Raw genomic sequence first — 14,616 nt, 5'->3', positions numbered from 1 at the left:
AGCCAAATGTTCAAAATATCAAATAACCTTCTACCATCTTTCCAGAACAGCCGTTGGAAAAGCTGTAGCCCTGAATTTGATATCTGCAAACCTCACATAAGTCTGGTTTAAAATATGTGGCCTCCTCATAACAGGTAAGATCTGCCTGAAATGCAAAGCTGACCTGCCCCAGCTTTCTGGAACTGTATAACAACTGATAGCATTGAGGCCTAACATCACATTATGCACTCCTTGTGTCGTGAACATGTTCACTCCAGTCCTGTTGACCAGGCATGGTCTGAAGGTTTCGTGTGTAGAAACTGAGTCCTTGGTGAATGTAGGCCCAATGCAAATTGGGACAGTGGTGCACAATGACAGGGGGCTTAAGCACCAACTTCTCAACCCAATGTGGCCCTGGGAAGGAACTAATTGTCCGATAGGAAAAATGCCATGTAGCTTGTAAGTAAACGTAAGTTTGCCCAATGGAGTAAACTGTGCCACAAGGCTTATCTAAGGCCTTGGGTGTGCTTGAAGCAGCTCTTTGGATCCCAGCCACCATTTCTAGAGAAATGTATCTGTTTGTTAACAAATGGGAAAAATCCCAAAAATAATGAAAATTACAGGGTGCCTCTTAACAGGACTTGCAATATTTTTGTTGTTTTCCTATTTTGTGAAATCACTGCTAGAGTGGGAAAGACTTTCTTGATTCTACATAAGCAGCTTTCCAGCATCGTTTTACCTGAACTAGTTTGGTCTGGTGTTTTGCAAATTTCACTGTTTGAGACATTAAGTAATTCATTTACTATTTCTGCAAGTATCCATGCTGCCCTTGCACTAGTTAATGAAATTTTATTCTGCCTTTTGGGGTTCCCAAATGCCAACTCTGTCATGAAATCTACATACACTTGATTGTCAAAAGCTGTGCCTGCTCTCTTCTGCAGGCTGTTTGCTTTGGGTTGCCAGATAAATGATTCTGCTTTCCTGTTGTGTTTTGGCGATTCCCTGAACATCCCCTGATTACTGTGTAACTCTGCCAGCCAAATGTGGTAACAAATGTCACTTATGTTTCCATTGTCACCTTTCCTGCCATCTTGGGATGCCAAACATCTGCCCCTGTCTGATCAGCGAGAAAGAATTTTAATTGCCTATAAATAGGGTTGCCAGCACAGAGTTGGGAAATACCCAGAGATCAGGGGGTGGGGGGAGCCTTAGGAAGGTGTGGTTTGGGGAGCGGAGAGACTTCTGTGGGGTATAACTTAGAGTCCTCCTTACAAAACTATCATTTTCTCCAGGTGGACTGATTTCTGTCACTTGGCGTTCAGTTGTAATACAGGGATATCTTCAGCCACCAATTGGAGGTTGGCAGCCCTAACTATAAAACTGGAACTTTTTCCTGTCTACCTGCTAGTTGACAATGGATATAGTCCCTTACATTTTCACTGTAATTGAATGAAAGGCAAGACACCGTAGCTAGAAATGTGTTAAAAAAGAATGCCTTCATAATTAAATGAAACAAAATGAACAATTTTAAAAACACAATACAAAAATAATATATGTCCTTAAGCATTTCAAAGTTCTTATATGCCCCAACAGAAAAAAGACTGTACCTTGGCCCATTTCTGCTACTTGGCGTAAGCAAAAATGTGCTAGTTCATACTTCTTCATGTCTAGCAAATATTGTCCCCTGTAATAAAGCATTCAATATAAGTGAGTTGTTCAGAACTTCTAAAAAATACTTTAATAATAACATCTCAATATCTTAGTCAAAAAAATGTCTTCAGGTTTACATTTGCGCTATATTCACTATGTGTGCATGCTAATAATGCTGCCAAAATAAAAGGCACTTCTTCATGAGTAAACATGATAAATGATCACATCTGATTCTAATGATCAAATTTCTTTACAAATAGGTAGAAGTTCATCTAACCAAATTCAGTCCTAAGATATTCCATTTATTTTTGTTTATTAATTAATATGCTGTAAAATTGTATCAAATATATATACTTAAAAATTGTTTCTGTACATTTTTCACTAGATGGCATTTTTGGTGGATGATGATAAAACAGTGCTTCCCAAAAATACAAAAACTAAAAGGAGACGAGCACCGACTGCAATGGCCACAGTGTAACAGTGAGTGATGTGCCTAAGAAAAAAATTGTGAGCAGGAGCAAAGAGGCAGAGATTTTCCTCCTTTTGCACTCCTTCTCCTTGACTGGCACTCAAATCACTAAATTGGTTTCAGCCCTGAAAGAGCTGGTTTTGGCTCCCTTAAGATTCTAAGCCACTGCAGAAGCTTCTGCTGAGCTGAGAAGATGAATATGCGACTCCAGCCCCTGGGGTGTTTTTAAGCCTATACATGAGCTTGCCTGAACCAGGATTAAGAAAAGCAACCAGCCCCACTTCTGATGCCAAGAATATTCACTTACAGCAAGAGGACAGCATGTATACACAACCTTGATCTACACTAGTTGCTGGGGGGGGGGGTCACTTTTCACTCCTCTTGTCCATACACATACAGGCTTCTATGTAGAATTCACATGTTAGTAGCTCCTATAGATACAGATTTACTAACATGTTATAATAGAAACAATTAGAAGGAAAGAAAGAAGCAGAAAGAATAGCTGTAGGAATGCATTGCTACATCCCAATAAGTGTTCATACCTCATTAAACATAAACGGGGTGAGTTCGGCTGGAGATGAATGGCTCTAGTTACATCTTTCAATGAATCATTCAATTTGTGAATCTATTATTTGAGAAGTAAAAGAATCATTAATCCTAGCCTCCTAGTCCATTTTTCAGTTTCAGTCTTCTGGTGCAACCCCACATTGGGATTCTAGCTAGCTTGACTTACTTGAAGGTGGGGTGATGCTCCCACTGGAGCAATGCCTGCAGAACTGTTCTGCCCACTTCCTCAGACTGTTTTTCAAAACCTTCTCCACTTCGTGGCATAGGAATATATTGTGGATGATCTACAAGACTGTAGAAGTACTTCCAATACTCCTCTGGATAGTGTTCTTGGTGTCCCAGAATGAGCCACGCTATCAAATGGAAGTGTACTATGTTGTGGTGCAAGATATTTCAACAAATCCCTCTATATGGGAAATGGGATCTGGTTCTCTCCTGCCATTCTAGCCAAATCTGTGAACCAGATCTGTCCTGGCCAAAAGGGGTCTATCACAATGCACCTAATACTCACTGTTCGGATCTTTCCTACCACCCTCAGCAGTATAGGGAATGGTCAAAAGGCCTAAAGCAGATGGTCCTGCCACCTTGGTTGGAAAGCGTCTCCTAATGACAGTGGAATGTGCACTACTGTTGAGCACAAATTGGGTGCTTTTTGGAGTCTCCTGTGGGAAAGAGGTCCATCTGGGGAATCCCCATCTGTCAGAGATGGGTCTCAGGTAAGTCCAATTTATCTCCCACTTGTTGCTGGTAATGTACAGGAAATGCTGCTTGCTTAGTTAGATGCGCCTTACATGTTCCTGACTCCAGATGTAATCCCTATTACATCACTCATGATAGTAAATGCATCTTGTGTCTGAGAGCAACCTCCCATGCCCTCTCTGCTCACCATTACATTGCACAAAGAGGAACCCCGTATTGCATAAACGTTTTGTTTTATGTAGAAGACTGTAGTCACGGTGTCACCCGACTGGATCAGCCACGAGAATGCTCCCTGGCCCTATGGTACTGTTTGATAGCTAGAGGTGGGGGGCCAAGACAAATAGGCTCCTAAAGAAGTTCAGGGCTATTAATCTGACTAGAGCATGGACTCCCTCTCCTTCCAATTTCCCTGAATAGATCATTCTCCTCAGTGAGCTCTCCATCTCCAATGGGAAGCATGTGTGGTCACTATCCTATGGGCATTGCAGAAATCAAATGCCTGCTAACAAATTTTCCTCCCTCTCCCACCAATTTAGAGACCTAATGATGGCTCTAGGGATTGACAGATGTGTTGTTTGGTGCATTCTAGAGGGGTGAAAACATTTGATGAACCAATTCTGGAGACCCCTCATAAGTAACCCACATTGTTGAAGCCACTAACCCTGGTCGCCTCTGGATAATTGATGGCATCTGCCACCTAGATCTATTCATCATCTTGATCACTGCTAAAATGGATTTAGCGCTATCTTCAGAAGAAAAGCTTTACCCTTGCTGGAGTCTAGTAAAGCCCCCATGAATTGGACTGTATGTTACAGTTGTGACCTTATACTTTTTCCAGTTTATTACCAGTCCTAGGCATTTGCATGTCCTTGTGAATAGGGTGATATGGCTGGTCAAAATGTCTTTGGATGGGGCTGTGATGAGTCAGTCATCTAAGAATGCAAATATTGAGCATCCCAAGGTGCAGAGGTGGACTACCACTACTGCCACCCATTTAGCATATACCCTTGGGGTCGTGGAAAAGTCGAACGGAAGCGAGGTATATTAATAGATGGTATCCCCATATCTGAAACATAGGAATTTTCCTTATGTATCGTGATATGGAAATATGTGTCCTTAAGGTTAAATACTGCAAATCAGACACTGTTAGACAGGAACTCTAAGACAGCAAGGAGTGTAACCATGCGGAATTTGGGAACCTTAATGAATTCGTTCAATTCCCTAAAAGGTCTAATATGGCATGCTTTCTTCTGTCCTTCTTATCCACAAGGAAGATGCAGGAATGAAAGCCCCAGAAACCCTGATTCTCCACAGGCTGTACAGCACCCTTTTGCAACAGATTACCCAGCTGGGATGCAAGTTCAGTGAGAGGGTTCTCCCATGCCTGGGAGGGAGTGACACAAGGAAGCATTTCAACAAACTCAATTTTATGACCAAACTAAATGAGCTTTAAAACCCATAGATCAGAATATATACTTTGCCAAGCTGGCAGAAAAGAAGATAATTTGTTTGAAAAGTATGGCAGGATTTCTGTCAGCCAAAAGTAGGATATCTTTAAAATTATGATGATGATGATGATGATGATGATGATGATGATGATGATGATGATGATGATGATGATGATGATGATGATGATGTGAGTCATTATCAATACACCTTGACTTTTTTATACACAGATATCACACCACTCCCCACTCCCCACCACTCCCCACTCAAATAGAATGTACTAGCTTTCTACCTCAGTGCCCTTACAAAAGTGACTTCTCTAATGTCTATACCACAGAAACATACAATAATGTTATATATTTCATAGATCCAAATCCATCCAAATATGACACAGAAGCAAACACCTTGAACTACGCAGGGGTGACCTGATGGAATTTGAAGCACTACCCTCAGTCATAGAATTTAAGAATTTTCTAGTTTTAATATGTTGTCCAAAAGGAGTAATGGATGACCATATTTAATTGGGAGAGTAACACAGACTGCTAGGAAATACCTTGTGATATGCCTGAGCTCTGCACAAATATGGCCTAGTATCTAAAGGATCCATCTGAATGGCACTAGTGAACTGTCCAACAGCTTCAAAATAACGATCCAAATGTAACAGCATGATCAGTCCAATATTTACATAAGGCAAAGTAAGACTCCTAAAATGGAGACAGAAACATATTTTTGACTGCGTGCACATACACTTTAATCCAACAAATATGAAATTATATTCTTTATAAGCATGCTTCTTTGAATACTGCTGATGAAATTATGAGACAGATTCATACACGTGAAACCATGTATCAATGCAAAATTCCTCTTCATCCACCGGTGAAGCATTTAATGAGTTTTCACCTTGCAGCCATTTTATGGTTGCACTCACAACACTATATCAGAATTTGAAAGGTACTCACAGGCTCAAAAACCTTAGAGAGCCCTGGACTAAGCAATCTGAAGGGAAAAAAATGCTTGCTGATCTTGGCTAATAAGATCCAGTAATGGGAGACTGGTTCACTTGGTAAGATTGATGGCTAATGCCTTCCTCTGAAGAATTGGTCATTCCATCCTCACGTTAAGATGAGATAGGGAGGTGCGATGACCCTTCCACCCATGACCTGTTCCCCAAGCAAAACTGTTTCTGGTGCCCTGTGCCCGGCCAGAACAGAGTGGGAGAGTCACAAGCAAGGTTCAACAGTTCAAACAAAAGATTTAATATTTAGAAGAATGGAGACCCTAACTCCTCCCAGGGTCTGCCTAAAATAAAGTACTTGCTTGTAGACTTTTGTTCTTTCTTTGACTGCTTCCAGGAAAGGAACTTCTTTAAGTTCCTTGAGTCTTTATCTGGCTACTATTCTCTGTAAACCTCAACTTTGTGCTCTCTGTACATCTTTGACTGGTGAAATACTGCTGCCTCCTGACTCCTTAGGCACCTGTATTGAACTGAACTGAGTTAATGTATTGTCGAAGGCTTTCACGGCCAGATTCAACTGGTTCTGGTGGGTTTTCCGGGCTGTTGTTCCTAACTCTTTTAAAAATAAATAAATAAATATAAGTGCCAACTAATATTTGTTTCCTTAATTCTTCCCACCAGGAATAAATTGAACAACAACAACAAAAAAACCCTTTTATCTCCTTTTGGTAGTGTGTACAAGCTTATAAGGCAAAGTGGATGGCTTACATGGTCATGAGGAAAATAGGGTGGGATTCCAATGCTTCTTCAAAGAAAGATTTTATTTATAACCGATAGGTATATTCAAGATTTCAAGAAGAATATTTACAAAATCAAATCAAATCAAAATGAAGCAAAAAATACTTTGAGGACTTCACTCAACATAAATTCACTCTGACACCTTTTGACATTTTCTCTCTCATAGTTCTGTCAGATTCTGTCTTTATTTTGTCTAACAGATATTGAGACTCAGACTTTCTCTGTATACCCTCTGACACACTGACTAATTCTCTCAATGCTGGATCTTTTCCCTCAGAAGCCCTAACACATTCTGCCATGCTTACACAGAACTTTAACTCTCTCTGATTAGAGCTTTGACATTCCAAGTCCTTTCACTCTGAAATCCTGTCACCTTCTCCTCTGCCTTTGACTCTCTGACATCTTCAGCCAGTCCAGCACAGCCCTCCCACATGCACACTCTTGAATCAACCAATCATACCACTCTCATTCCTTCTTACCCCCCTTTCTCTCTCCAACTCAGCTCTCAGTTTAAAGTCACACACATGCACGCACGCACTAAAAAATAACAGGAAGCCTTTTGTTGTGCACTAGGTGGTAGAGTTATTGAGTAGTCTTAAATAAAGCTCATTATCTATATCAGGGGCATCAAATTCATTTGTTATGAGGGCTGGATAAGGGATGGGGGAGGGGTGGCTGCCTCGGCTGGCCCCAGAACAGCATTGGTGAGCTCACAGTGGAGTAAGATGGCTGCCTTGAGAGGGCTTTTCAGGCCCACAAACTAGTTGAGGCAACCTGCTGGGCTCACCAGGCCAGATTGGGAGCAAGGGGTGGGGGGTTGCCTCAACTGGCTTGCAGGTCTGATAAGCCCCTTCTAGAATGCAAATGTTTGACACCCCTGATCTAGATCCTTATTAGTTGGTCTTCCAGCCTTATTTCAGTATTTTAAACTCTCTTATTTGACATGATTAACAATCTGCACTACGAGAAAAGTACTTCTCAATTAATTTCCTTGGTTCTCTCAGCTGCATTCACTTGCGAGTCACCTGTGGTGATCTACAAGGTTCAGCATTATCTCCTGTACAGCTTAACAACTATGCAAGGTCCTGGGAGCTGCTATTTATCCCATGAAACATACTTGTTACCTGTAGCTTTCTTCTTCAGGACAAATTCGCATTGAAAAAAATGATACTGGGGGAAAGGTATCTTAATTTGTGGTTACATATTCTGAATTGATCTCATAGGCTCTTGTGACAAAGAGCAAGAAGTCAGTGAAGTATGCAACAAAGCAAAGTGAAAGAGACTACCTGTCCAAAGCAACTACACTTTCAAAATCACAGATTGCCAGTATCCACTGTTCCATTTCTGTATACAAGATGCCACGGTGAATGAAACAACTAAGATTTTCAAAATCATCATTGAGAAGAACTGGAAAGAGAAGGAGAAATCAGATATTTAGGTTTTTTTGTACATGCAGTCACTAATTGCATCTTTTATAATAATCACATTATTTTCAGAGTACATCATTGACTGTCTATTGTATGACATTTCTTTCCATTATACTTCGTTGTTTACTGGTCTGGTACTAATTACAACCTCTTTCCAGAATTGTGGACTTGTTTTCTCTTGCTATTTAAATAAATCATGCATCACTGTATTAACCAATAATTTTGATGTGAAAGGGAAGAAAAAGGTTGGAGTGTAAATGGGGAAGAAGAGATGGCTTTGAGACATATGTGGGCTTATGAAGCAGTTTGGGTTGAATAAAACCACACTCTCCAACAGTTCCCAAAGAAATAATTATGCTGTCCATTATGAATAGATAGATTCAATTTTAAAATTGAATCCACAAATTCAATTTTAAAATATGTCATAGGAGAAACAAAATTAACATTGAAAATGGAGATGGATAAGTTATATACTGAAAAATGCAACTGGAATTAAACAAAAAAGCAATATAAGAGCAGCATTCTTGCAGTCCCCACAACAGCACCATTAGAATTGTAAAGTTATTTTCAAGTAATTAGAAGACTAGGCTAACAAAGTCAAATTCAGCCATCAGCTTCTAGTGCTAAATACATCCTGATCAGATTTATTGAAGCCTTCACTTATGACAGGACTTGCCAATGTCTGAGCAATCACAACAATTAAACCTCACTGTGAATATTCTTCTAAAACTGCAATCAACACAGAAGGAATTTAGGCTGTGCATAAAAATCAAAGTATAATACCAGAAATACTGAAGTCCTGAAGAGCCTGCTTTGGATCAACCTTTCTCAAAATGCAGCCTCTGTAGTAGAACGCCATCCAGTTGCAAGGGTCCAAGTGTATTGCAGCAGAGAAATCAGCAGCTGCTTTTTTGTACTCCCCTTGTTTCATATAGGCTCTTCCTCGAAAAGTTCTAGGGAAAAGAACAGTTTTAGGAGAATGAGTTTGTGTTCCATTGCGTGAAAACAACAGTTAAAACTATTCAGGATTGTAATCCCAAATTAACATCAGCAGCATTTAGGGTACAGACTCAAACGACAATTAATTGGTAGGTTAATGGCCTGGTGGGGGCCACCTGTTCTGAGTTCCCACCCAGCAGGGATGTATGTAGCTAAAAGAGCAACTGGGGCTCCCCATGGGTGCCACAGACACCGACCTGGCCTAGCATTCCAAAATGTAGGCTTCAAGTTAAAACATTTTTATTCACCCAGACTTTGGATTGGTTTATTTGGTTGCATGTTGGTTTGTTATGATTTTATTGTGGATCATTTCCTTTTTCTTTCTCACACTGTTTGGATTTAATTAGGATTTAATTTAGGGCACTTTTCCCCACACAGTACAGGACAAAGCTACTATTTATCATTCTCTACAGTCCAAATGCATTGGTTTAAAAAAAACCCACCATTTTAACTATTGAATATATTTTAGAACAACACTGGTTTCAATTCTTGTAAAATGTATTTTTACCTTGCCTCTGCATTGTTTGGATCTATTTTAATCACATCTGTAAAATCATTAATAGAAGTAAACCAATTTGATTTGTTAAAGTAATAAATTCCATGCTTCATAAGTGCATCTGTTCTTCGGGGGTTATAGTAAACGCACTACAATGAAAATAAAATACACAAAACATTTGCAAAAGTGCTATATTTGTACTGTATTAATGAAAATTGTGCAAAAGAACAACACTGTTTTTATGAAAACAAATCATGTATTGACCCCAATATGTCTTTTAGTTTGCCATCAGTCCATTAACTATCTGAAGTAACTAAATATACCAGCTTTACTTCTATAATTAAAACATTACATAACTGAGACTTTATCTCATTTTCCATTCTGCTACATAAAATACTCTGTGGGTCCAAAACGTTCTGTTTCACCAGTTAAAGTTAATCTTTTCTAGTCAAACAGATCATGCTACCGGTACCAAGTAATATTTGTTTTCGCCATTTTTATTCCTCCTGTATCTAAAAGAAAAAATATTAAATATATCTATAAACTTAATTTTCAGTAGGGTCTAATACGTTCAGATACTCACAGAGCACTTGAGGAAATAACTTATGTATCAACCCACAACCATATATTAACAGTCATATTAGCTGCTTGACAATGACATCTTAATTCTAGATGGATAACTGAAGATAATGCCTGGCTCCAAACAGCTATTTCAGATATGCTTTGCAGCTTAGATATATGCAATGTATTCTTTCTGTAAACAAATGACCATCACACACCACAAACTGTTTTGGAAGATTGACTGCATTTCAGTGTGTGTGTGTGTGTGTGTGTGTGTGTGTGTGTGAGTGTGTGTGTGTGTGTGTGTGTGTGTTTGGAACCCTGCCACAGGATTATTTGCAAATGCTTTTTTAGTTCAGATATCTAGACTTGAATAAGAACATAAGAACTAGCCTGCTGGTTCAGACCAGAGTCCATCTAGTCCAGCATTCTGCTACTCGCAGTGGCCCACCAGGTGCCTTTGGGAGCTCACATGCAGGAGATGAAAGCAATGGCCTTCTGCTGCTGCTGCTCCTGAGCACCTGGTCTGCTAAGGCATTTGCAATCTGAGATCAAGGAGGATCAAGATTGGTAGCCATAGATTGACTTCTCCTCCATAAATCTGTCCAAGCCCTTTTTAAAGCTATCCAGGTTAGTGGCCATCACCACCTCCTGTGGCAGCATATTCCAAACACCAATCACAAGTTGCGTGAAGAAGTGTTTCCTTTTATTAGTCCTAATTCTTCCCCCCAGCATTTTCAATGAATGCCCCCTGGTTCTAGTATTGTGAGAAAGAGAGAAAAATTTCTCTCTGTCAACATTTTCTACCCCATGCATAATTTTATAGACTTCAATCATATCCCCCCTCAGACGTCTCCTCTCCAAACTAAAGAGTCCCAAACGCTGCAACCTCTCCTCATAAGGAAGGTGCTCCAATCCTTCAATCATCCTCGTTGCCCTTCTCTGCACTTTTTCTATCTCTTCGATATCCTAATCCTAATCTGAACACTTCTATTATGCCAGTGGATATAGAATAACTACTAGATCTTCAAAAGGTTTTGTAAGTACCAGTCCTACAAAAGTGGATCAAACTTGCAGAGGAAATTGAAGTAGTAAGTTTAAAGGATTCCCTAATCAATTCTGTTTTAGTACATGAAAAAGTTGCTAAGATGGCAGCCTTTGCTGGAGACAGGTGTTTTTGCTCCAATCAATTATATCTCATGGTTGTGCAACTTTGTCTGACCCTGCTTGCCTTAAAAAGAATTACAGCATTGATGAAATGGAAATCAGTGGCCAAATGCATATATTCCTGAGAACCTCTTGAGGAGAAAAGAGTTGGCTAATTTTGTCCAAAGATTCATCCTCTTCTTCTTGACCATCACATACCTGATTAAATTAATAGCATTATATCTTCTTGATATATACAAAGTCTAAGAATCCTCAGGATCTTTTTGATCCTGTGTATGATGTTCTACTTAGGTTCCCCACCACCACCACAGCTGTCTGCGCAAGACAGCTTCTTGATGAAACTGAAACTATCTGATCTGATATTTTTGCATTTCCTACTTCCTACACTTCCTTCAACCTTCCCCTGACCCTCCTGATGAGCCAACTACTTTTGGTTTCTTAATCTTGCTTCCTCCCAAGTTCTGGTTACCATCTTCTACACTATTTTCTCCACATGAAAAACTTAACTTACTCCTCTGGTTCCTTCCCTACTGCATTCAAATGCACCACCTTTTTCCTCATATTCAAAAAATAATACTTTCATTTAATTTTCCTCTTCCACCCTCCCTCTGAACTTCTATATGGTACTGGTTATCCTCATTAGCTTTAATCTCTCTCATCCAATTGCCCCCTTGATTTCCTTTGTAACAAATCTCACCCAAATCACCAACAATCTCTCAACTGCAAAATCCAAAAGATCCTCATACTCCTTGACCTCTCTGCTGCTTTAACAGCATACATTTCTATGACTCCTCAGCTGGTTTTGTTCCTTGTCTAATCGCTCAGTGATTCTATGGGGCAAGCTGATACTTCCCTTTATATCCCTTTTGTGGGATCTCTGAGGGATCTTCCCTTCTATTCCTTTTCTATACAATTTCTCTGAGTGGTATCAAATCACCTAAATGCTAATGACACAGATATCTTTATGTACCAGAGGCGTAGCTCTAAGGAGGACGGGGGGAGGGATGCACCCATCCACCCCCCCCCCCCACCCCCCCCCCCCCCCCCCCCCCCCCCCCCCCCCCCCCCCCCCCCACACACCCCCGCCCCCCCACCCCCACCACCCCCCCCCCCCCCCCCCCCCACCCCCCCCCGCCCCCCACCCCCACCCCCCCCGCCACACCCCCCCCCCCTACCCCCCCCCCCCCCCCCCACCCCCCCCCCCCCGTCAACCGCCTCCCCCCCCCCCCCACCCCCCCCCCCCCCCACCCCCCCCCCCCCCCACCCCCCCCCCCCCCCACCCCCCCCCCCCCCCACCCCCCCCCCCCCCCACCCCCCCCCCCCCCCACCCCCCCCCCCCCCCACCCCCCCCCCCCCCCACCCCCCCCCCCCCCCACCCCCCCCCCCCCCCACCCCCCCCCCCCCCCACCCCCCCCCCCCCCCACCCCCCCCCCCCCCCACCCCCCCCCCCCCCCACCCCCCCCCCCCCCCACCCCCCCCCCCCCCCACCCCCCCCCCCCCCCACCCCCCCCCCCCCCCACCCCCCCCCCCCCCCACCCCCCCCCCCCCCCACCCCCCCCCCCCCCCACCCCCCCCCCCCCCCACCCCCCCCCCCCCCCACCCCCCCCCCCCCCCACCCCCCCCCCCCCCCACCCCCCCCCCCCCCCACCCCCCCCCCCCCCCACCCCCCCCCCCCCCCACCCCCCCCCCCCCCCACCCCCCCCCCCCCCCACCCCCCCCCCCCCCCACCCCCCCCCCCCCCCACCCCCCCCCCCCCCCACCCCCCCCCCCCCCCACCCCCCCCCCCCCCCACCCCCCCCCCCCCCCACCCCCCCCCCCCCCCACCCCCCCCCCCCCCCACCCCCCCCCCCCCCCACCCCCCCCCCCCCCCACCCCCCCCCCCCCCCACCCCCCCCCCCCCCCACCCCCCCCCCCCCCCACCCCCCCCCCCCCCCACCCCCCCCCCCCCCCACCCCCCCCCCCCCCCACCCCCCCCCCCCCCCACCCCCCCCCCCCCCCACCCCCCCCCCCCCCCACCCCCCCCCCCCCCCACCCCCCCCCCCCCCCACCCCCCCCCCCCCCCACCCCCCCCCCCCCCCACCCCCCCCCCCCCCCACCCCCCCCCCCCCCCACCCCCCCCCCCCCCCACCCCCCCCCCCCCCCACCCCCCCCCCCCCCCACCCCCCCCCCCCCCCACCCCCCCCCCCCCCCACCCCCCCCCCCCCCCACCCCCCCCCCCCCCCACCCCCCCCCCCCCCCACCCCCCCCCCCCCCCACCCCCCCCCCCCCCCACCCCCCCCCCCCCCCACCCCCCCCCCCCCCCACCCCCCCCCCCCCCCACCCCCCCCCCCCCCCACCCCCCCCCCCCCCCACCCCCCCCCCCCCCCACCCCCCCCCCCCCCCACCCCCCCCCCCCCCCACCCCCCCCCCCCCCCACCCCCCCCCCCCCCCACCCCCCCCCCCCCCCACCCCCCCCCCCCCCCACCCCCCCCCCCCCCCACCCCCCCCCCCCCCCACCCCCCCCCCCCCCCACCCCCCCCCCCCCCCACCCCCCCCCCCCCCCACCCCCCCCCCCCCCCACCCCCCCCCCCCCCCACCCCCCCCCCCCCCCACCCCCCCCCCCCCCCACCCCCCCCCCCCCCCACCCCCCCCCCCCCCCACCCCCCCCCCCCCCCACCCCCCCCCCCCCCCACCCCCCCCCCCCCCCACCCCCCCCCCCCCCCACCCCCCCCCCCCCCCACCCCCCCCCCCCCCCACCCCCCCCCCCCCCCACCCCCCCCCCCCCCCACCCCCCCCCCCCCCCACCCCCCCCCCCCCCCACCCCCCCCCCCCCCCACCCCCCCCCCCCCCCACCCCCCCCCCCCCCCACCCCCCCCCCCCCCCACCCCCCCCCCCCCCCACCCCCCCCCCCCCCCACCCCCCCCCCCCCCCACCCCCCCCCCCCCCCACCCCCCCCCCCCCCCACCCCCCCCCCCCCCCACCCCCCCCCCCCCCCACCCCCCCCCCCCCCCACCCCCCCCCCCCCCCACCCCCCCCCCCCCCCACCCCCCCCCCCCCCCACCCCCCCCCCCCCCCACCCCCCCCCCCCCCCACCCCCCCCCCCCCCCACCCCCCCCCCCCCCCACCCCCCCCCCCCCCCACCCCCCCCCCCCCCCACCCCCCCCCCCCCCCACCCCCCCCCCCCCCCACCCCCCCCCCCCCCCACCCCCCCCCCCCCCCACCCCCCCCCCCCCCCACCCCCCCCCCCCCCCACCCCCCCCCCCCCCCACCCCCCCCCCCCCCCACCCCCCCCCCCCCCCACCCCCCCCCCCCCCCACCCCCCCCCCCCCCCACCCCCCCCCCCCCCCACCCCCCCCCCCCCCCACCCCCCCCCCCCCCCACCCCCCCCCCCCCCCACCCCCCCCCCCCCCCACCCCCCCCCCCC

The 14,616-nt window shown here is 48.6% G+C and overlaps 1 protein-coding gene across 1 annotated transcript in view; it reads right to left on the bottom strand.

Moving 5' to 3' along the window:
- Positions 1 to 9,628, bottom strand: part of LOC125425803 (tetratricopeptide repeat protein 6-like) — a 30,243-nt gene extending 20,615 nt beyond the window's left edge. Inside the window, exons 1-6 of the mRNA XM_048483477.1 lie at positions 9,498 to 9,628; positions 8,774 to 8,943; positions 7,850 to 7,970; positions 5,364 to 5,514; positions 2,641 to 2,723; positions 1,587 to 1,663 (exon numbers count right to left, since the gene is read on the bottom strand). Of these exons, the coding sequence (XP_048339434.1) occupies positions 1,587 to 1,663; positions 2,641 to 2,723; positions 5,364 to 5,514; positions 7,850 to 7,970; positions 8,774 to 8,943; positions 9,498 to 9,598 (703 nt within the window). The 5' untranslated portion in view covers positions 9,599 to 9,628. The remainder of the gene's footprint in view (positions 1 to 1,586; positions 1,664 to 2,640; positions 2,724 to 5,363; positions 5,515 to 7,849; positions 7,971 to 8,773; positions 8,944 to 9,497) is intronic.
- Positions 9,629 to 14,616: the final 4,988 nt, after the last annotated feature.

This window comes from Sphaerodactylus townsendi, linkage group LG02 (genome assembly GCF_021028975.2).
Source record: "Sphaerodactylus townsendi isolate TG3544 linkage group LG02, MPM_Stown_v2.3, whole genome shotgun sequence".
In the NCBI taxonomy this organism is placed as follows: Eukaryota; Metazoa; Chordata; class Lepidosauria; order Squamata; family Sphaerodactylidae; genus Sphaerodactylus; species Sphaerodactylus townsendi.
The sequence above is the reverse complement of the archived record's forward strand: the minus strand, read 5'-3'. Positions and strand labels throughout refer to the sequence as shown.